Source organism: Cebidichthys violaceus, unplaced genomic scaffold (genome assembly GCF_023349555.1).
Source record: "Cebidichthys violaceus isolate CVI_PGR_0920_01 unplaced genomic scaffold, fCebVio1.0.p SCAF_21, whole genome shotgun sequence".
Classification (NCBI taxonomy): Eukaryota; Metazoa; Chordata; class Actinopteri; order Perciformes; family Stichaeidae; genus Cebidichthys; species Cebidichthys violaceus.
In genome coordinates this window covers 6764821-6789205 of record NW_027176384.1, presented here as the reverse complement: position 1 = coordinate 6789205, position 24385 = coordinate 6764821, and the positions used below count along the sequence as shown (strand labels likewise).

Here is a 24385-nt window from a genome sequence, read left to right as displayed (position 1 = left end):
CGTACAAAAGGAATCGATGGAATGTAAACAAGATTCCATCGGACTTCACAAAACCAGCAATTACTCAGAGAAAAATGAGAGGGCACAGAATGAGACAGTGGCTGTGGTATAAAACTAATTACAACCCCTGCCCATTACAACTCCTACATAACTCATGGGGCTAAAATATGTTTTCATGACAATGAAAAACATATTCATGACAACATGCTGCTTCAGTCAACGCTCCGTAGACAAAGTCCTGTTGTCTTTTCTCCTCTGATCAGACCAGCTCCTTTCTGCTGAGTTCTTTCTGCTTTAGACGTTAGTCACAGAGCTATGAGCTGTGGTTACAGCCAAAAAGAGTCATTCCTGCAAACAGCAAAAAACTGAAAAAACAACTTCTCTTGGATTGGAAATGATCAAATGGCCCCATTTGTGCTGTATTTCCCCATCATGCAAGCAGCAGCATCGGTACACCGCCGCTGCAAAAATATGTCGTCCGCTGCTGATTTGTTGGTATTTTTCAAGAGGAAAAGGAGAGACGGGAGAAGGAGAGGAGATCAGGAGAGAGGAGGAGAGAAGAAAAGAGAAGAGGATAAAGCAGAGAAGAAGAAGGAGAGGAGTGGACAGGAGAGGAGGGGGGAAGAGAGGAGAGGAGAAAAAGAGAGGAGAGGGGAAGAGAGGAGAGGAGGAGAGAGGAGGGAAGAGAGGAGAGATAGGAAGAAGAGAAGGGAAGAGGAGAGAGGAGGAGAGAGGAGGGAAGAGAGGAGAGATAGGAAGAAGAGAAGGGAAGAGGAGGAGAGAGGAGGAGGGACGAGAGGAAAGGAGAAGAACAGTGGAGAGATAAGAAGAGGAGAGGAGAGCAGCTAGCCATCAGCTACCATTAATTAATTGATAAAACATTGAATGACGACACCAAAGTCATAATTTGACTTGCCAAATTTTCTTATTATTTTCCATAAAAATGCAGTGTATAGATGGCTCTCTGTCTGTTCTTTATAATGCCTCTTGTTTAAATACACTAAGCACAACAGATATATATAGCTGCTAAAAAACAAACATTCCAAAATCGATTCAGTTATGAATCCAAAACGATAAATACTGCCTTAAATTGACCAAAGCTTTGATGCTTTCAGTAGCAGTATGAGACTGTATCACATTTGGCATGTTCGCTCAGGCAAAGCGACAACTCCATTTGTCTTTGCTTGGCAGTTTTTGTACGTTATAGCAGCATGGGGACATGAGCCAGGCATGAAAGGTGCCACATCTGGACCACAATGACAGCAGCATAATGCGTCTCAAATCTCACCTGATCTGAGTGTTAATTGCGTGTTAAATTAAATTAATTGAGTGTTGAATGTTAAATGTTCATGTTCGTTGACGACCTTTTCCTCCAGGACTAAGACGAGACTCAACTAAAATGTAGCTTGCAAAAATAAAAACCTAACCAAAATCTCCCAGTATTTTCGTCACCTTCCACCTTCTCATCCCCTATATCTTTGTTGATTAACAAATATTTTTGCATGCTGGGCAGAGTGGCTTGTTCTCATAACGGGGTGGGAGTCAGTAGCTGCATTCTTATTCAATCAATCTGTGCTTTTCATCACATAACGAACCTCAAACTAGACTAAAGCTACCAATGATAAAAATGACTTAAAAGTGACTCAAACTTAATCTGAAAATAGCTGCCAAAATGAACACTGGATGGGTGCCCTCAACGTCACACCCACTGCTTTACAGTCACATCCAGATCAATGAGTCTAGATTCAGCAAAGCTCCAGCGGGCTGTGTGCAAAGGACGCACACAGCAGCGATGCACGGATGTATGACGCATGCGATTTTAGTTTCCTGTACGTTGCCAGGTGGAAGCCGTGACGCTTGTTGCTGGTGCTTCGTTCGACAAACCAGCATCTCATTTCTAATGAGGCGCTTGCTTCTCTCACTGCAGCACGGGGCTGAAGAGGGTCACACAGAAACCCTCGACACCTGCTTAACACCATTTCAATATTTGACACCAAGAGTGCAGAAAGAATTTGTGCAGGCTCTAACCATCAAAACTAATCACACATTAAAGCAAAGTGATTTCCTTGTGACCACAATCACTTTTTTTGGCAAACGTCTAAACGGGCCGTCTGCAGGCACGACAGATCTGCACGACATCAGCAGCATCTGTGACAGATGCTGCTGATGTTAGCCAACGGCTCGCTATCAGCCTGTGAGTGGAATGTGAAACGAGTGGGGTGGCCTTGCAGGGATGCAATATCAGCTGGACCTGTTGTTGTTATGCAGCGTTATTCACTGGAGGGCTATCGGTTTCATTTTTAGGAGTGATAATTTTTTCTACAACTCACCGCATCTTATACACCAAATGTATGTTTTGGGGCAGTGTCTTTTTGGGCACTAGTTTGTCTTTGCCTCCTCTTTCTGATTTAGATGAATTCCTACTACAACACTTGTCCTTGAAATACAAAAAATGAAAGTCCAACCGACTTTCTCACAGGACTGCACCCCTACGTCTGCTCCCTCATTATACAAACTCATGCAAACGCCGCACATACCACACTCATAATCTCACCCCCTCGTTTCCTACGAGGACAAATGTCGTCAAAAGTTACAACAGCAAAAAAAGTGTGACAAGTATCTTAAAACTGCCCTAAAGAGTAAGAATGACCACGTGTCAGCTGACTGAAAGCACTAGAAACTATGGCGTCACCAACATCTACACAAACACTCAAATATCAAACTGGTGATCGCAACTTGTTCGTGTTATTTTGTTCGTCCCCGTGAATTGGAAGGAGTGTAACAGCAGCTGTGTGAGCATCACAATCAGCGAGTCACAATCGGTGCATTGACTTCCTACAGAGCTGAGCCACCAAAGATTAACGTGCAGACTGTGAGCAGGCTTTCTTAAGCCGCCGCTGGACTCTTTCTAAGCAGACAGTAACAGCCCAAAAATCAGGCTTCCACGCTTCCTGGTTCGCCATCCAAAGTCATACACAATAGTTCGGCCTGACATTCCAAGTGGGTTGAAACTGAAAAGCCTTGAAAGTCCATTTGTTGGGGCGAATGAAAAAGGGATCTGTTCACTTTTTAATTTATGCTAAGTACAGTACATATAGTCTGATATTTTGAAGAATGGCCATTTTGTTATTAATTATACATTCCCCTCTGTTTAACCACCTTACAATCTCACCAATATATACCATTTTGCCATCATTTTCTTTCCACAACAAGGCTGTGTTAGCCAGTAACGGATAGTTAACTCGAAATTTTAAATTCAGAGCATTAATATAAAAGCAAACTATGTGCTATGTAAAGATATAGTGCAGTTGGGAAGCATTGATACGCAAAAGAAGTACAAGTACTTACATTTGGGTACTTGCCAATACCAAGTACCAATGTGGGTACTTAATAATACCATTAAAGTTCTAAAAATGACTTTGAAAAGACGTTTTATTTTAAGTAACATATTAACTATACAACGTGATGCTGCTGACATTTTAACATTTAACGCTGTGTTTTATTGATGCAAACAGAGCATAGTTTGCAGCAGGGATGTTAATTAACCCTTTAACGTCGCTATCAGATTAACAGTTAAATATGTTGGGAGCCGCATGGAGGCAATCCCTCGATCCGAGATATGCTCCCAATTTCCAATTCAGCACCTTTGAGCACATTTACAGAGGACAGCAGTTGATACTGAGAATACATGTAAATGCAAAGACCACTTGTTTGTTAAAGAAGTATTAACTAAATAATACACAATTGTTCTCCTTATATAGGAATATAATCGGTAAGGCAGATGCAAAGAACATAAAATAGTTCCCTTCTACACGCTGATTGTTTTACTGAGAGTATTATCACTGTTATAGTTTTTGTGGATTCTTTGATAAAATCATTTTTACAAGGTTCTGGTTCTTATGAAGATGTGTTGTCAGCAAAAAGAGAGCTTTATTTTCAGACATTTTTAAAGACTTAGACTGCTATTTTTTTTGGAAAAGTCTACCTTTGTGCAAATCAAAAGCTGACCACAGACACAATCAGAGCCTCATGCCAGCCACAATCAACCAGAAGAGAGTCGGCGATCAGCGAGGGGGCTCAGTGTGAACCTGAAGATGGCTGCTTCTTTGAAACGACACACGTGCTGGTCGAATAAAGAAAAGACAAACACTTCATATGGGAGAGGGAGACAGAGGCAGGCCTGAAGAGGACGTAGGGTGGGAGCATGGGAGAAAATGTGGGTCACACATAGCATGTGCGCGTGTACGTGTGTGCGTGTGCGCGCACGTTGAAGCTGGCGATGACTCCTCACACCGATGACTACTAGCGATGATACTCTGTGACACAGGATGGAAGTAGACCGCCGGGTCATGTGACCAATGAATGATGGCAGTCAGAGCTGAAATGAGTGTGTGTGTGTGTGTGTGTGTGTGTGTGTGTGTGTGTGTGTGTGTGTGTGTGTGTGTGTTTCATGAGCTTGATGCTGAACCAGACCACGGCTCCTCCTTCGCAGGCTTTCAAACCACAGTGACACGACATCGGGCGGTTTCCAAGGCGACTGCCGCCGGCGGGAACAAAAGAGCTCCGAGCCTCGTGTGTTTTCATGCGTCTTCGTTTGCATATATGTACAGTGATGTTTGTGCAGAACTGCACAAAATAAGGGTTACAATTTGGTCGTCAGCAAGCTGACTCTGCATAGGCTTTGGCAATATGACGCGATGCTGCTTTCGCTATGCTTCATTGCATTGTTGTCTGATATACGTCTGATTTTGTGTATTGTGGAATTAATTATAAATGGAATTCATGGTGCTGTTAGATTGCTGCTAGACCGCCCCATTAATACAGGTGCGTGCAAGGCAGTAAACCATATTTGATCGTGGTGAAAATTATTTTTTTAAATGTTGTGGATTTGGAAAAATGATTATCTTTTTTCAATAAATGTTGAGTTTTAGAGTGAAGTAATTACAGAGGAGACAATACAACACCACTTCGCTCACTGTGGGAAGAGAAGGTGGAAGCCCGGTGGACAATTGTGCGCAATGTTTCTGTAAGTTTTCAATAATAATAATGTGTACGTCAACATTAAGAATGAAGCTTCGAACTATTCGGTACAGTCTCTTGCAATTACCCGTGTAGCACTAACTCCAGCAGGGAAGCCGTCCGCTCTCCTTTAGCAAAAAGAATGGAATGCACCCTGTTTGGCGGTTCTTTGGTTTTAAACAGAAAGAAAAAGGAGAGCCAGAGAACGTGAAGAAGGGGGTTTGTAAGCTGATGATAAATAAGTCGGCACTAAAGATGAAAAACACCACAAATCTCCGCTCCCACCTTAAAACTCACCATCCAACAGAATACACAAGTCTTCCACCGACTCCATCCACAAAGAGCAGTCGGACCAAAACTCCTACCACAGTGAGCATCGACCCTCAACGATCGGGGCTCGCTCCTGCATAAGCTTCAGAAAGAGGACGTTCACTTAATGAGACAATATCTGACTGATGCAATGTCTTACTGCCGTTACACTTTTCCTACTTAGGTTTTAATCACAAGCTCTGCGACTTGTATTTATGAGGAAAGCTTTCATAAATAAATCACTTCCACAGCAAAAATTAATCCCACGAACAACTTGCAGCAGCATAACTTCATTGCTAGTTAAGTGGGAATCAGTGTGCAGGAGGTGAGCGGCCATGGCTGCATCATTTTTCACAACAACAGCAAGATCACATCTCTGGGTGAAAACGTATTAAACTATGGCATCATTATATCCAGGCTCTACAACCACACCCTCTGACAGGGCTCTCTGCTGCCCGCCCAGTTTTCTTACCGCACGCACACACACAGACACACACACACACACAAGGGACAGTCTTGCTGAGTAATATGATGGGGTATGAGCAGCACCACAGACTGAGGCCCCTCCTGGGGTACGAGGCAACACATGGACCGTCAGATCAAGAAGTCACACCTGTCTGAATTTGGTGTCAGATGGCGGCAAAGATGATGATCCTGCATAAATAAATGAGCCAGTCTGTTTAAAATAAAAACTGAGCGACGCTGCCATTAAGGAGCCAAATAGAGGGTAAAAAAAAAGCCCCTGCTCCATCTGGAAAGTGCTGTCGCCCTGGAGACAATGTGGGACATTTTCTTTGTGCAAAAGCTCTTCAGCAAACTCACATCCTTCCTGCAAAACTAATGCAACAAAAACGAGAGGCTTTCCAGTAGGGGAAACGGCCTCAGAGAGGGACAAAGCGTATTTCAATTCTACGTAGTCGGTTGCTTCAGGTCTATCTGAAACCAAGTTGTCACAGACTGATGATTAACATGAGTTTCATTTCTTCTCACTTCTCATTCTGCATCAGCGGCCACAGGTGGCTGTGTGCTAATGTGCTCTGCTTGAGTCTGAGCCACCACACTGACTCAAAAGAGTGGGGGAAAACCTGCCAAAGCACACAGAACTCAGGCCATCTACTTTCCAGTCACTCTGGCCAGTGTTTCGGACTAAAGTACATCCAGGATTCAACTTCCGATTCAATTCAATGCAACTTTATTAATCCACGGAGGCCATTTGGTTTCGGGCAGGTAAAAACAGACAGGAAACAGACATACAGTATGTGCACAGACAGACAAGCAAAGAAGCTGTTTAAGACTTTGTTGGGCTGAACACAAACAAACCTCTGCTTGTTTAGTCATTCATATCCTGGTCCTAAACAGCACATCAGTACACTAGTTTGAATCGAACTATAAAGCAAGAAATCTCTGTATGTGTGTGTGTGTATGTCACGTATCTGAAGAACCGTTCAACCGATCTTCTTCACAGTTTTGCGGGTGTATCGCTAGAGACCCGAGGACGTGCGGTGTGCCGTTCAGACACCGAGCTTCAGGACTCTGTGAACCGAGTGGAGCATGTCGTCTACAGCGGGACTTTTACAGGCCGCGGCTCATTGACTTCAGTTCACTTCTTACTGGTGGAGGGTGGATATGTTAACCTTCCAACTGAACTCTTATTCTTCCCCAGAGTCAATGGGCCATGATCCAAGCAACATGACAAGATGAGAGCGACATAAATCAGGGGCAGTACGTAGGACTCATCTGTGGATGACGACCTCATGATGAGGAAGGCTCATGCCCCGCATGCTGACATGATGCTGTCACGAATCACGTTCAGTCTTGTGGCTCTAACGCAGCTTTAAGTGGTCGAGAGGATGAGGAGGGACTCAAGAAAAGAATGTGTTTGGTAAATGAAATACATTAACTGTGCAAAAGCAGCTTCAGGATGTGAAAAATACTTCATTCAATGGTCAGAGTAACACCGTCATTGAAACACATGCTGGGGGGGGGGGGGGGCAGTTAACTAGAGGATATGGTTGTCTTAATAAACCTGGGAATTGACCCCAGATACACAATGACATACAGGAAATATGGTCTTAATACAAGCGGCTCCTCAAGACCAAGATGCAAAACAAGACTTCCACGTGCGACCCCAGAATACTGCGACAGGAAATGCAATGGCTGAGCACTCAATCACACCTTCCGCCGCCCAGACCTTTGTCTCCCCTCAGCAATACGTTGCATCCCTCTAATCATTCTAACCCAACACTCTTCTGTCCTCCCCCTTTATCACTTCTATTATAGTCTAGCGCCACATTTTTTTTCTGTTGCAAATTCACCACAGAGCTCTTTCTCCTACCGCAGCACCCACGCACACAAACCCGGAAATAATTCTGTGTTACCCGGGCAACCAATAGCCAAGAAACGGACTTGTTTTGTTAGCAAACAGGAACCAGACCAAGTGTCTATGAAACAATGGAGGCAGACAGCTAGCTTTGAGCTCAATCTGAAGCTGACTAGCTTCATCAGACTGATTTGAAATATTTCTCCTTATTCTTAGAATTTCTTCTCAACACTGAAGGAGGCAAATGTCGAACACAAAACACCAGGAAAAACGGGGGGGGGGGCACACTGTCGATGGAAGAAGAGTCTACGTCATTTTCCACCTTTAAAAAACCTGCATATCATAGCTAATCTCTGAAAATGTTTGGTGTGCTCTCTGTGGTTGCTGGCAATATCCTGGCAACATGGGCTTCATTCACTCATGCTGCAAAACATATATATCGACATATAACAATAACTTTCCAAGAACAATGCTTTGGACTTTTAATTCAGTGGTATACTGCAGTTTTGTAGACATGACACTCGTGATAATGATACAAATGTAATACTGTGCTCTTAAAAAGGCAGATTGCAGTCCTAACATTGACCTACAGTAAAACTGTACATTTACATGTACATACATGCTTACATACATTAATAAAATAGAAAAGTGACTTCAGCATTGTGCAGACATGAGGTCGACATGTAAAAGTGTGAGTCAGATTTATGCAACGATGGGTTCAAAGTTGTACAACCAAGCAGAGACCTACTAACAGCGTGATGTCATATTTTGGTCATATCTCCCTCCCTGTCATAGGAACCAGGAGACAATAATCTGAATAACCTTTAAACAGTGCAGACCTCTTTCAGGGGGGGATACAGTACAGTGATATCAAACCAGGTCTGAAGCCATAACAGTCCTCTAATCTGCATTTTCAAACCAGTCACATTGTACACAAGATTAGAGCGAGCGCAGTGGTGGGAGGCAGATTTCCTTCTTTTTTTTCTGAACGACAGATTTGACCTGAAGGCCGTTTTAATTAAGATGAGACTTAATCTTCTACCACTAGACACTCAGCCAGTGTTTCTGGTGTATTCATTCAGTCACCCAGAAAAATTAGGAACATCATTCAAAATCCCCCGTTGACCTTTGTAACTACGGCAGTAACTTAGAATGCAGCCTTGGAAAAAAAACATCTAGTATGTTGTGTGGTTCACTCCATATGCTTAGATAAGGATGTTGTTGTTTTTTTAAACGTGCTAATACCCAATACCATTTTATTCAACACCTGTAGGTTGTTCTTTTTTTGTGGGAGATGTATATTTTTTTGTGTGCTCACAAAGTATTGTTTAAAATCTCGAATGTCTCCATAGATCAACTGCTGAAGTGGATGCCAACTTGTCCTAGAATGTGGAAAGTAAACCCCAGGGATGCGCTTCATTTTCTCCAGAAGGTGCAGAAATAAATGCTGAGAGACTGCGTTGCCTCACAGAAGCTGTTGGAATAGAGGCGAGCCGAAGTGTCAACATGATGGCGGTAAAGATCCATCGTCAAGATTTTGAGTTAGGTCGCACTTTTGAAAAGAAGAGCGCAAAAACACGGCTTTCAAGTAAATCTAGGAAATGCGCTTATGTTAAATACACATCTAACAATATTATCTCTATTTAAGATAAGTAAGAGGGCAATCATATTGCACGTGCAAGTGTTTATCCCAGGCGTACACAGCCTATAGCATCACACAAACAAGGGTGCGATGTGGTTGCCGGAGCCTCACGCAGCCAACTCTACCAATCCTAACAGCCCCCTATCGTCACATCAAAAGTGCTCCGGACACGCTGGATCACCCCTCGGGGATTTGAGCGATTGCTCCCTTGAGCACCAACAGGCTGACTGTGAGCAACACTGACTCAGCCTTTGTCCTGAGAGGGGACAGAGACATTCTCTGAATACCGGGGAAACCATCAAAGCACCAAGGAGCAGGGCAACCCGCACACACACTCTTACAACAATCACCATGTTAAGATGTTTTCACCTAAAATGCCAATGTGTTGAAAATGTGTCTATTAGGTGGATTCATGCGCTATGTGGCAATGCATCTTTAAAAGTGCACACTCCCTACTTGAACCATGCATCTCTCAATCTAAATCTAGGGCAAAAGACCAAGCCCACCACCTCACCCCCCGGAGGGTGCGGATCACATTTACTGAGCGACACACACACACACACACACACACACACACACACACACACACACACACACACACACACACACACACACACACACACACACACACACACAAAAAGTTGTCCCACACAGACTTGGATTACAATTTGAGTATACAGTTTATGACAGAAGAATATGTGTCTGCCGAAAGAAGTGGTGCGCTGGGGGGATGCACGCGCACACACACACACACACACACACACACACACACACACACACACACACACACACACACACACACACACACACACACACACACACACACACACACCCCTCTGTATCTGTGTAGTAGGAATGAGGGCAGTATTGGGGCCCTGGGGCCACCGTCTCCATCATGAATAACAAGTATTCAGCAGACAGACTGGTCTGGTTCAGCATCAAGCTCATGAAACACACACACACACACACACACACACACACACACACACACACACACAACATCACAACAGCGATATGTTGAAGGTCTTCCCTGACTACAGCATGATGATCACTGTTTAGTTTTCTATAACGGTGATATGTATACCTGCCTTTATGAGCTGCTTATAATAAAATAACTCAATTTGGGGTCAGACAGTGGAGTGTTTTGGTGTCCTGTGGTGGCCTAAATGCTGGCTTAAAAAAAAGTTAAATAATCTGTTTTTGTTTGAGTAGAAAAGGGCACAAATTAAAAGCATGTGCATATCAGCACAAAGTAATTGCCACTGCTACCTTCCCCTCGACAATATTAGCAACATGGTGAACTGGACAATATGAGACAAGCGCTAACCACAACCGCGCAGCATGCAGGGGGGGGTAAACGTTGCCGTGGTAATGCAGCAAACACACACAGACAGCCACAAACATCCAGGCTGCCATCTGAATGGCCGACGGGAGAGGAGAGGAGCCCACGCCACACACACACACACACACACACACACACACACACACACACACACACACACACACACACACACACACACACACACACACACACACACACACACACACACACACACAAGCGACCAGTGCGCCGTAGCCGTGACCTAGCGTCGCTCTGTCCCCCTATGAAAGGCAGATTGTGAGGGCTATTTCTGGAGGGCCTGAAAGGCTGCAGCCCCGCTCTGGAGCGATGGAGGAAGTGGCTGCCCGCAGGCCGGCACTGCTGGCAGCATCACACACACTCCTCTCTCCTCCGCTCGCTCGCTTCTTCTTGCTTTCGATCCGAGAGGTTTGTATTTCCCCTCGTGCAGGCCTTTGCTTGCATTCACACTCCACTGAATGCACCTGCGAGCGCGACATTAATTAGTCACGGCTCTGTCGCAATAACGGAAAGCGTGAAATTTGTAATTACATAACGCATGTCATTCTCTATCCCTTCATTCTCAACTGATGAACACCAAGTATCTTAAAAGGGGGGGGGGGGGAAAACGGATCTCCAGATGTGTGTATCTTAGGAGACAGTGTTAAGGGTAAAATCGTCTTCAAGTTATATCTAAATAAAATTAGGAACGGTTATGGATAAAATAACCAGACTGGATTGTCTGTGATGTCATACCACAGTATAAATGGTATAGTACAATCTCCTGTTGAAAGTTGTATACTAATGTAGCTGGACAGGAACAGACACAAGCTGAAATCTGGCTCTGTGACAGCTAGGGCTGGTCGTCATTTGAAATGTTTCAATAGAGACGATTTAATACAGAAGTGACCATTCAGATATCAAAACAATACTTTAAGGAATATGTGTTTCTATATGCTTACGTTTCTTTAATCTACACACAAGCAGCCACACAAGCGCATTGCCTCGATAGAATGGTCTAAATTTAACAAAAGTATTATTTAAATCAAAGAATACGTCATACGAGAATGAATTATAAACATGTTATAAATATTTAAGAAATGAGGTTTGACACCCGACCCTAAAGCTGAAAACCTCACTGTCAGAAGAGAAGTTCCGATACCTTTTTTCCTTCTCGATACCGAGAACCGATTCAATACTAGTGCCCTAATATATGTGATTTTTCTATGAATACACATAATCATAGCGGGGCTTCGTGGGCATTTCGGATGGGGTTAAAGGTATCACAACTCTGGCATCATTTCATTAACCCAAACTGACAAGTCTGGTGATAAAACTGGTGCCAGACGTGCAATACGAAACTATTCTGCTTACAGAGGTGACAACCAACTGACAGCACAAACACAGCAACATAGCTGTTCCAGTCCAGAGTTGCAGCTCACTGCATGGGGGCTTCTGTTGTATTTAGTATGACATCATAGCCTAACACATTGTTAGCAACACCACAATTCTACAACCATGAGTCATGACAACACTGCAGTAACAGAGAAAAACCTCAGATTTGTAAACACAACAATGGACTATCGGTCCGCCCTAGGTGCACCTCTTTGTGTCCTGGCTGGCCTCTGCAAGCTGTGTGTGCACGTGTGTGTGTGTGTGTGTGTGTGTGTGTGTGTGTGTGTGTGTGTGTGTGTGTGTGTGTGTGTGTGTGCGTGCGTGCGTGCGTGCGTGCGTGCGTGCGTGCGTGCGTGTGCGATTGTGTATGCAGAAGAGGCTGGGCTTCAGAGCTGTCACGCAGGCCTGAAAACAACTATTCGGCGTTTGGTTTCGGGGCCGCCACTGCAACGGCCGACGCTCTCCACCAGAGGCACACAGACGGAGCTACAAACAGAACCTGAATGTTTAGCATCTGTGTGCGTGTGCGTGTGTGTGTGTCTTTGCGTGAATGCAAGCGAGCGTGTCTCTCTACTGTCTTGAATGAGACCGCCTCACACACTTGCACACACAAACACATGCACCTTTCCTGTTTTCTTTTTTTTTTTTTAAACAGACGCGCACACGGAGACTATCTGGATTCTCGCTCTAAACATAAGTCTCCCTCAGGTCCTCTCCCCGGCTTCCTGTTTGGGCCACAGACGGTATATGCGTTCGGCTGCTGCTCGGTACTTGGCCCAGCAGAGGAACCGCTGTCAAAACACACCGACATGCTGGGGAGTTCCTTAAGAGAACCTCGCTAGGAGGACCACACCCCGACAGCTATGGACTCGTCCCGACCCACATGCAGCCATGTTGGCTCTAAGAAAGCGCCACTGATAGAATGACTTAGGTTGAGCACAATGTGAGCAACTTGACACCTTAGAGGCAAATGTAGAGGGCGAATGGAAGATTCAAGGCTCTGCCTTCAGCTTAGCATCTGTTAAACAAGCCAAACTTTCAAAGCTTTCTTTTAACAGAGAACGAGGACCACAAGCTCCATCGAGTAGGTAAGAAACAGTTCTTCCTGCAGGATGATCCTGTTTGAAAAACGCCTGCAGGGTTTCTGTTGGTGACTGAGCTCTGAGAGGCAGATGAGAGGCGATGATGTCAGCCCTGAAAACCTGTCAGTGCCCACGCTCGCAAAACATTCCACTGACGGAGTGACAACCAGCAATCTCTCTTTCTTTCTCTCTCTCTCTCTCTCACAAACACACACACACACACACACACACACACACACACACACACACACACACACAGGATGTATGATATATTCAAGACACAAGAGGAAACTCCACTGCGCTTCGGAATTCCTGGTATTCTTATGATCGAGGAGCATTCTCTCTTGATTCATAGTGTTTTCTTTACAGTAATTTAAGCACCACAGCTGATAAAAATAAAATACCCCAAAAATCCTCAAAAACTATCGTACACATGCACAACAAACTGGACATCTGGAGGTGTCAGAATGTAAGTTTAACCCCAACTCCTGACATCTACGAGTCACGCTGTAGCTGACAGTGATTGGTTTCATTCTCCATCACTTTCAGGAGCTTGGCAATAACGTGTGAGGGCCAAACTAGAAGAGCACAGAAGTCAAGACTGTGCAGCAGCCTGACGATCTAACTGCAGGGGATGGATTTAGGAGGTTAAAAATGGCTGCCAGTGCATCAAATGGTGATAGCAAGGATGCTAATGATGGGAATAATCTCAATCAAGCTACTGGAGATGTTTAAGACAATGCCTCCACCTAGAAACTTTAGCACGGTTTAGCAACGTTATTGTAAACAGTGAGGCGGCAGTAGTGGGGCAACGCCAACAGTCATCATCACCCTTAAGTGTTTGGTTTTACAAGGAATGGGAGCCTTGTTCCATTAAAGCCACTGTGGCTTTAATGTCTGGTTCACAGATGCTTTTTACAGGCTCGCTCTGCACTACGTTGCATGCGCTCAGGGTAGAACAGGAAGGAGACTTTCTGCAGCGTTTGCAGTGTCCACGTTATAACATCCTGTATTCAAAGCCCCCTCCCCTCTGAAAAAGAAATACAAGATGCAATTAGTGCATTCATGCAATGAGAAAAGTGATGTAGGTTGCTCCAGCATCACCCAGATAAAAGCCGGTTCTCTGCCTGCTTTTAACCACAGAGGACTTGTCATGTTACGATTTGCCTCTTCTGAATAAATCATAGGCAAAAAAAATCCACTCCATATAAAAGAGCATGTTACAAGCTGCATGCTTCCATTGGATAGGCGGGTTGAATATTTCATGATTAAACGGGCCATTATACTGCAAAGATCTAGGCCAAGGCCCCGGCTGAAGGGAGGGGGGCTCAGATAACGGTCCAAACCCCGTCCCGACAACACAAGGGAACAGAGCTCCGGTCCGAGGGGGCTCAGGGAGGGGCAAAGCCGTCTGGGTTAATCCACACAAAACACAGACAAAGAAAACAATCAGCAACTCCGCCGAGGAAGAGCATCGATTTCCAGTTGAAACATCACGCCTGAAATAAAGTCCAAGCGGAAATCAGCAGGATTTTCGTGGTCGGACAGTCAAGTAACTGCTTAGGACTCTGCAGCCACAGCATTGACAACTCGCTGTCCGACTGAGTCTGTGTGAAGTTTTAAAATGTACTTTTAAATGGAGACGGTTGCAGTAGTAACATTTGTAGACAACTGAGGAAGATGCAGCTGAAACTGAATAAATCCGTCTTAGGTCACAGCCGACCAAGCAGCCAGCCCCCCCTTAGAGCTAGTCCGGCTAACGTTAGCTCTTAGCAAATAAAGTTAGCCCAAGTTTGCTGTCAATAGAGTAGGACCGTTTCTTGTGCTACAGCTAAAGTGTGCCTGGAAGCTAAGCAATGCAATGGGGTTGTGCATTCAACGTGTCTCCTCGTCAGAAATGCGGGACACCAGCTGACAGGCTAGCATTTAAGTACACTAATCCCGTGAGGCCTGCGCGTCCTCGGCATAAAGTTGAAAGCAAACTGCCAGTTGTAGCATCTATTGTCGGTCAGTTGTGAGCGGCGGCCCGTCCCGTCCCCGCCTCCCTCCCTGCCTCCTGTTTACCCACGGCTAATAATACGCCGCTAAAGCTAGCAGGGCAGGCTAACTGAAGTACCCACCTCGCTTGTCGAGGTCGTAACCGACCACTAGATAGTAGTCGGCGAGCCTGGCCATCTTTGGAGCTCACGGCGACAAGCCTTTCTCGCTAAATCCTCTTCTCTTTTTGCCGTCAATTGTCCATTTACGTCCTACCGGCGATAGACACATCACGGGCGACAGTAGCATCCTTCCAGCTGCACCCCGCCGCCATACTGTCAGTACGCCTTGCCCTGACAGCGAAGAGCCGCGAGTCTGCGCAGTAAGGGACCGCGAGGGAGGGGCTGCTCGGCAGGAATGTCCCATGTGAGAGGAGCCAAACCAGCTCAGGGGCCAAAAGTCTGACCAACACCTACAAGAAACACAACAGCACCGTCGCAAGAGGGGTTAAAGGTGTTAACGAATCTGACACTAAACTGAAGGGGACCCACAACTAAATCAGTAGCACTATTAGATTTTAAAACGGGCATCCAAGAACAATATTATTTAATTATTCTTATTTCATATAATTATATTCTAGATTTGCTCCATTTGCAACATTCTCTCAGTGGAGGACATACTGTTGATAACTAAAAAATAATGATATCCCTTAAATTCATTGCTTGTCAAAAGTCATGCTTTTGATATAGTCCCTGAGCTTTGTATGTTGTTTTTTTTACCACTTAGGTCCCAGTTGATAAATAAAGATGGTTGATTAATGTTAGAATTCTGTTAACCCAAAAGGGAAATTAGAGTATTTCAACCAAGGAAACCAACTGAACTTGGCGCTTTGTTGAGATGCAGTTTGAACCTTTTCTCTCTGTGGTTGCATCGAGGGCATGTCCACCACAGGGGCCATTACAAGTATTACCACAAAATGGATGGGATGGATGATCTGTTTTAGAGATTGATTGTGCTTTAGAGAAGGGACCTCTGAATCCACAGTTTTGTTTTGTTTGTTTAGTCGGAGGGTGAAGTAATGTATGATTGTTTGTAAGTGAGTACGATCTGATTATGTAGGTGTGTTTTATAGCATGCAGACTTTATCTTTCTCTGCTTCTTAGCCTGTACTTCAAAAACAATTGAAAATTGTGAAATCCCCCAACTAGACAATAATTACATTCAAGATGATGTCATAAACGGATTTGTTTGAGTGCATTTGTTATTGACATGGCCTGTGAGAGATGTGGTTGGGTGTTAGTCTGTAAAAGTTCAAATATAATATATTCTGTTTGTGTTGTAGCCAGGACTTTAACAAAAGACCCATCCCTAATGTGTTTAACTTAAGGAGTTACTAGACTGAGTGATGTGTTGGAAACATGTAGTGATTTAAAGGCTTAGTTCAGGCCAAAATTAAAATCCGTCAAAAGTTTTCTAGACATCCAAACACACAGCCATAGTGCCGAACCACTTTTGTTCCAGAAACATTTAATGTCAATGAGAATGATTTCACCAAACTGCTTGGGCGGCATTAATCTTAGGCTACATCCACATTACTCCGTTTTAGTTTGGAAACGGAGTTTTCAAACGAAAACGATCTCCATCCACACGGCGTTTCAGCCATCGTTTCCGAAGTGATCTCCGTCCATATTACACGCCTGGAAACGAATATCACGTGACTCGTCACGTTCACTGGGCATGCGCTGATGTAAACAGGAAGTAGATTGTCGTATTTTGTAACTAAGCAACCAGAGTAATAAAGTAGTCTTTAATGATCGTAAGTATGTGTTTGATACTTAAGATCTTCTCTCAAATCTTCCTCTATAAACTCAAACAGATACAGTTCGTGGAAAGTTTAATACGTTTTATTTTTCAGACTTAACGTTAGTTACAGCGCTGCGGGTCTCTCTCTCTCTCTCTCTCTCTCTCTCTCTCTCTCTCTCTCTCTCTCTCTCTCTCTCTCTCTCTCTCTCTCTCTCTCGCCGCTCACCGATCGCTACAATAACAGCTGTTTGCAGACATGCAGACTTTAACTGGACAACAGCTGCTAGTAAAGACAACAAGGTCAGCAATGCCTGTAATCAGTTGTCAGTTAACCTGGTAGTCGATCGCGGGTGTCTACGTCATCGTTTCCAAACTTATGCGTTTCCGTCCGTCCACACGAATATGCTACCCGGAGTTTCCAAAGTTATCCGGCTTCGGGATCGTATCTAAACTCCTCCGTTTACGGTGCTCCAAAACGCCGGCGTAGTGTGGACGCTCAGTGTAACCGTAGCAAAACATGCTTTTCCAAACGAAAACGGAGTAATGTGGATGTACTCTTAGTTTCTGTTGCAAAACTATTTCGCAAACTCCAATTTCCCTCATGACAGTCCTCACTCTGGTTGCAACCTTCAGCAGCAAGCAGAATATCCTAAGTGAGGAAAATACAGCAATTACCGCAAGAATGTTAAACTTTTAGATGTGAATCACTTGAATTATACCAAGTAAGGCCGGAGAAAACCTTGGCATGATGCTGCGGTGTCACTTTGGATGGCCAGATGACGTGTCAGTGGGATGTGAGGGAGGCCTGAGGGCCAACATCCGCGTGGCCCGTCCTTGGCTGTCAGCACTGTAACTGCCTCGAGATAATTCCAACACTTCCTGCGCTGTGACCTCTGACCTGAAGTGCTTATCACTCTCTGGCTGAAAACAATCCCAAAACATGGGATGCCGCATCTTTCTTTAAGAGCTTGGTTTTCCCTACACTCAGTAAAAAACTCGTCTCCGTCTTTTCTCACACAGTTATCTGAGAGAGCGGCTCTCTGATAAGCACGGCCTCTGACAACCAAAGCTATGTTAACAGGAGATAACAAGTCCCACTGAGGTCAGTTGACGTTAACTGTATCGTAACCTTGAACCACACACTCTGACAAGTTGCCAAAGAGACAGAAAGCAAGTGAGAGAGAGAGACAAAGACAAGAGCAGCTCAGTCTCTCCCAGACTTCCCCCTCAGGACCAGGAGACACAGTGATTGCTATACAAACTAATGTTGCCGTCAACTTAAAGAGTTAGTTTAATTTTTTTGATCTGGGGTTGTATTATCCACAGTCAGTATTACCTGCAGTAGATAATGGTCGGCACGACAGGAGCACCAGCACAGAAACTGCGTAATATACTGCTGACCATGTTCTGTTTTCGTCAAAGTAGTCTGTTGGCTTTGAAGAGAGCATAGTCTGATATTCAAACACTGACAATGGATGAGTCCCTCACACAACCCCACTTAATTATTTTCATTATCAGTTTAACTGCCTTTATTTATTGTTAATCATTTTCATTAAACGTTGAAACCTTTTATTTCTAAGAATGGAGAAGAAGAAGAAGTCTGTCACGGATTGTGTGTTCTTCACACATGCACCCCAATCAGAGCACCGAGTCACTCTCTGCAGGATGCGATAACCATGTGACTTCCTGCAGACTAACCAACACACAGGAAGTGGTTTGAAGGCCTCTTGCACATCACTGTTCTCCAGCCGCCGACTTCCCTTCAGCTCAGGTGAAGCATAGCACATGAAAACGCTTCATTAAGCAGGCCGTGCACCCATTAGTTTAATTCCCCAGATGCTGAGACAAAGCAGATGCTTACAGTCACAGCAATGCTTTAATTTGATGCTGTCATTTCACTGAGCTGCACACATGCAGATAGCTGGGCTGTATTCTGTGGTGAATGATAAACAACATATAAACACACCCTATGTCTTACATGTCACTGCTGTAATTTGACCTCTTCTAGTTCTGCAATGTGGCAGATGACTGTGTGTACAGTAAACTGCTGTAAATCCTGATTTGTAACTCATTTGTTTTTACCCATAACACCAGAGGAAGACAACCACAGATAGGAAAATATGACAGTGTCAGATATCTGTCATGTCTCCTGTGCCATTAAATAGTAAAGTATTGCATTGTATTGCACGAAAAATATTTATGTATTAATTTTATTTTATTTTATTTTATTTTATTTTAAAAGACAACTCTGATGAAGTCACCATGACATCATCAATATTCAATATTTCCAAAGCATTTCTTTATGACATTATATAGTCATAACAGGACAACCATATATATATTATTACATTCAGGTAATATTTACTAAGATTTTCCCATAATTTCCTAAAGTCTTAAGTCATTCGTTTAACATTAGCCAACAGAAGCTACTGGTCATACCAGACCAGGTAAGGCTGTAGCTGCAAAAGCTCTGAGTGCATTGAACAGAGAAACAATGTTTCATCCCATGTAACATTTCATTTGTAAGATGAAAATTGAGTTATTTCATCTTTTCTAACTTACACACTTTAACTGCTACTCTGCTTTATCAGGGTCAGTGGGGGTGCGGTTAAATCAGATGTGATTGACAAGTACTGGTAAAGCGCAAACAAAACCCACCGAATGTAATCACATTTTGATTTGGATCAAACTGAAAGCTTCCCAGAATGATCGTGTAACCTGAAAATTACACTCATATGTGATTGTTGAACATTTTGTTGCAAAACCATGGGGCATCAATGAACTGTTATTCCGCCAGATTTTTGGAACCCGGATGCAGGGATTTGCTCCCATTCAACCACAGGAGCATCGTTGAGGTCCATCACTGATGCTGAGAGATCAAGTCGGGGTTCTGGATCATCTCAAAGGTGTCGGATGAGTTGAGGTCAGGACTCTGTGCAGGCCAGTAAAGTTCTTCTAAACCAAACCGCACAGGGGCTTTTATCAAGCCACAAACGCAGAATCTCACTTTTATTTTATAATGCGCGGTGGTTTCCAGGAAGCTCCGCCGTTATCAGCCACTCCTGTCCTTCGCCACCCTCTTTCCCACACTGAAATCCGATCCCTCATTTGTCCACAAAACTGGCAAAGCACTGTCCTGTTGGCTGCGTCCTCCCACACACATACACACCGCCGCACTGGTGAGCAGCCATGCCAAACAAACTTTGACTGAGTGGGCTCGGCCAGAGACAACAAACCTCGGTTGAACGTCGTGTCAAACAAGCAGTGTAAATAAAGCTCACTGAAGCAGCCAAGAGGATGCTAACAGCGCGACAGTGGGAAAACGTTTCCGAATTGATTCTCAAATGGGGACTCAACAGTGACTTGCGCAACAATTACTTTAAAAACCCAAGACAGGGCCCTGATGTGATGTTTGTTTTCATTGTCCAACTGATAAATGTAATTTGTTTGGTATTTCGGAGGAGGGGGGGGTTAACTTAGGCCGGTCCTCATGGGAAGCATCAAAACAGAGTCATTGTCAGCAGGAGCTGCTGTACAGTGTACACTCTGTTGATGTAACATGAGGTTCACTAGGGGGCAGCAATCATTAGACTACAGCACTGATGGAATAAACCTGACCCAGTGAGAAGAGGTTGGCCGATTCACTCCAAAATGCCCACAACAGCTCATGCATTAACACAGATATTACAGTGACTTTAAGAGAGATGCAATTTTTGTCCATCATTTCTGGCTGTGTCACTTCTTTGTGTAAGGAGGGAGGAAGAAGTGGAGGGTGTGCTCCTACAAGACGTGGTCCATTTTGCTAGAATCACGACTAAATAATCCAATATGATAGGAAAATCTTGCTGAAATTTGAGACGTATCGATGCAAACCGTGACTGTCAATAATCAGCAGGGATTATCTTATCTTATCTTATCTTATCTTATCTAAACAGCCCAGGACAGTAAGGATGAAGGGGATGTAACGCTCTTCTATCACGGACCTCGCACTGCTTAAGTGGAGACCTGAGCAAACATGTTGTTTTCAGCTGGATCAGGAGGGAAAAAACATGCATTTTGGATAAAGTGTTCTTTAGACACGTGATTTTCTCAAAAACAGGAGAAAACCAGACGTTCTTCTCCCATAGGACCCATGAGTCCTCCTCAAACCTGCAGGTGTTGGATGTTTGTATATGAAGTCCTTCAGCTCAGCCACTTCAGATGGCGTCGCTTCTGCTGGGATGATTCATGTGTTTTGAATAATAAACCATCTCCGTTCAGAGCCAGGAAACTTCGACATCAAGCTGTTGTTGATGTGCCTTTGGTTGATAACCCCCCCAAAACACATTAAAGCACCAATTTCTACACATGTTGAAAGCTGGTTCACTCAAATTGTAAAATGAAAAAGCAGTGGTATCTAGCCATGCAGATCATTTGGCTAATATAATTTAATTTGTGGTGCAATTTGCATTCATAATATTCAGCAGCAACATATCTTTATAGAAACAGGGGCACAAGCTATGAACAATTTACTTAACTCAACGTTTACTTACTAGCTTTTCCAGGAGCTTTCAACTGCATTCCACCTTAGTGAATGGACTGGTCATCAGCACATACTTATACTGGACCTCGAAATTTCCATATTGACTTTTTAACTGCTGTTTTATGGTCAAGAAAAGGCTGTCATCAGGTCTTATCTGAACCAAATTCCAACAGCACAACAGCAACCTTTTAAAAACTAAATTCTATTCACCTCCATTGTGCATAAATATTGCAAAACCTGGACAAATAAAACCAGAACTATCCGCATGGGCCATTTAAAACTATTACGTAACTAAAACATGTGATTATTTTACAAGATAAGTCTGCTGACATTCTATATTTCACTTAACAAACACTCAACAAATCTCATGAGTAGGTCTACAACCATCAATGGATATCTACCAGTATATTGTGTGTATATATAAAACCTGATAAATATTGTTCCTTGGTGTCAGAACTCTATTGTTTTCCAAAAATACCATGCCATTTTGTATTATTTTTTAATGAAACTATATAATACGAGATTGGGAGAATTTCCACTGCCTCTCAAAGTCTCTCAACATGGCTACGACTGAGCCGGCGGTTAGCAGCTAGCAGCGCTCACAGCAACAATGGCAACAGTGCTGACAGGGCTAAGAGTGTTTACCTGAGGGGGAACCAGAGGGGGAACCAGAGGGTGGCGACGTCCGCTTGAAATTATCTTGTCTGTGGTGTCTACTTGTTGTGGATGTGGCTAGCAGGTAGCTGGTTGAGGCCAGACTGGTGGCCGCAGTGCAGAAAGTTCACACCATCATCAGCAACCAACAGCTTATCATTCAAATGCTGGTGCAGAGAGTGCATGCACAGCGCATGCACAGCAACAAGCAACACACCTCCTGCCTTCAATGCATGTAAGAGTTTGCTTTTCTGTGGTCGGCGTTGGCCTTTTATCAATCCTAATGAGACAAGCACTTTATTTGCAGTGTTTACGCAACCTTTAAAGCAGGCTATGTTCCAGTCTCACCCCTTCAAAGATTCACATTAACAAAGACAAGACAGAGAATGCCGCACAATCAAGCAAAGGTCCCCCTGCTCTTTGATCACTTGACTACGTCCCAGAAACTTGACAAAGATGAAGCCTCTTTTTACAACCACTCTGTGCCGCATTGGCTCGCTCCACAGAGCTCTCATGTTCGCTAATTGCCGCCTAAAACAAAAGTAAAAGCAATGCACGACTGAGAGATCAAACCCGGCGGGCTGCCTGTGTTCAGAGCCCAGCGGGTACTGATTCACTGAGCCAGAGAACACTTACATAAACGGGTCAGAATCGGCAAAGAAGTGACCTGCTTCCACTGCAAAGTCTGAGTGATAAACGAGTTCCTGTCAGCTTAAATCACTTTGTTTTTCGCTCTGACTGTCAGTTCTCAGATTTAGCCACCGTTTGATCTTTAAAAGACAATCAAAATCGCAATGCCGTTCTGAAGATACTTCCAGAATCCTCAAAGACTGTTCTAACCATGCTAAGGATTTTGTTTTTAACCCATTTCCTAAGCTGCAGCTCTATCCAGGTAGCCAACAACATTACACAAACAAAATATCAACCCATTATTTTGAATACAAATTTAAAATATTAAATAAAAAATTTACCAATATAACCCAAAACATTCATGTTGTATAAATTGACACCCTGGGGTTATTGTATTTCCTTATCCAAACAAAGATGGTCACGGGAAATGATGTCCTTGAACAATTTGTACCGTGTGAACCAAAATTAAACATTTCATTATCAGCTATAGTTAGGCTTTTCATCCTGCACTTCTAGCCTTAGGCCAAGTGAGCTGTTAGCCTGGGGCTAAGGGAGCTGTTAGCCTGGGGCTAAGGGAGCTGTTAGCTCTATCATTTACCCAGGGCTAGAAGAAGTGTAGTGTGAATCATAAAGCCCTGGGCTTAGACTAACCCTGGGTTAAACATGTATGTAATTTCTTGTGAAATAGGTTAAAACATCTTTCTTATCATGTTACAGACGCAATATTTTGTTCATCCAGATGCTTGTCTGTCTATTCTAAATAGAAAAACATGCCTTTACATCTCTACTGTATGTTCAGTTTTCTGTGGCAGACCCACTGATGTTTATTTAGATGAGGCCCTTGATTTTGTGCATCAGCAAGACGACAAATAACAAACATCACATCCTTGAATTCCTCATGGAGACTCTGGCTCTGTTTATTGTCTCTCTTGCCCACGGATGCGCGGCTTCTCTCCGGGACCAGGAGAGGCGCCCACTCGTCCAGCTGTCAACCTGCTCGACATGCTGTCTTGGAAATTGATGTTGCGTAACCGCTTTTAAGGCAGGATCAGGTGTATCAATACTGTGTTGCTACATCAGTCAGTTGAGTTAGAAAGGAAGGAGGGAGCTTGTACACAGTGAACAAAAAATCCTCTCTAATGAGATGGAATAAGCTGCATAGGATTCATCTGAGTCATTAAAGTGAGTTGTGAAGAAACATGTTCAGACGTGCGACATCTGTGCCTTATTTCCGCTGTAACAGGTTTTCAAAACACAACCGACAGCGATAGAGAGTCACGGTTTGGTAAAAGAGCATGAATGCTATTTTAAAGGCAACTTCTGGTCCCCGGTGAATCATGTATGTTCATATAATAGTCTGTTTCCTACCAGGCAGCTTCTTAGTCAGCCGTTACAACAGCAATAAACTGTGCATAAGCGTTCAGTTCAGAAGAAATGCGTCAATGACGCTTGAATAGGTGTGACTGGACGAAGAGTTCGGGGGATTTTGTGAGGATTCCTTGGTTTCCCTCTATCTGTCTTACACACTTGGCTGAGGGCAACGATAAGAGATATGGGGAGGGCTTGGTCAGGAAAATTCGTCTAGAAATTCATGCAAATTGGGCTTTTTTTCCTTGAGAATGCGCATTATGATAGCGTGAAGCACTTAATGCTGAGCACAATACAATTACAGCTACCTGATCTATCAGCCACA

The 24385-nt window shown here is 43.9% G+C and overlaps 1 protein-coding gene across 3 annotated transcripts in view; it reads right to left on the bottom strand.

Moving 5' to 3' along the window:
* Positions 1-15425, bottom strand: part of sbf1 (SET binding factor 1) — a 57126-nt gene extending 41701 nt beyond the window's left edge. For all 3 annotated transcript variants that reach the window (XM_068717086.1, XM_068717087.1, XM_068717088.1), the window contains exon 1: positions 15227-15425. In XM_068717086.1, the coding sequence (XP_068573187.1) occupies positions 15227-15281 (55 nt within the window). In that variant the 5' untranslated portion in view covers positions 15282-15425. The remainder of the gene's footprint in view (positions 1-15226) is intronic.
* Positions 15426-24385: the final 8960 nt, after the last annotated feature.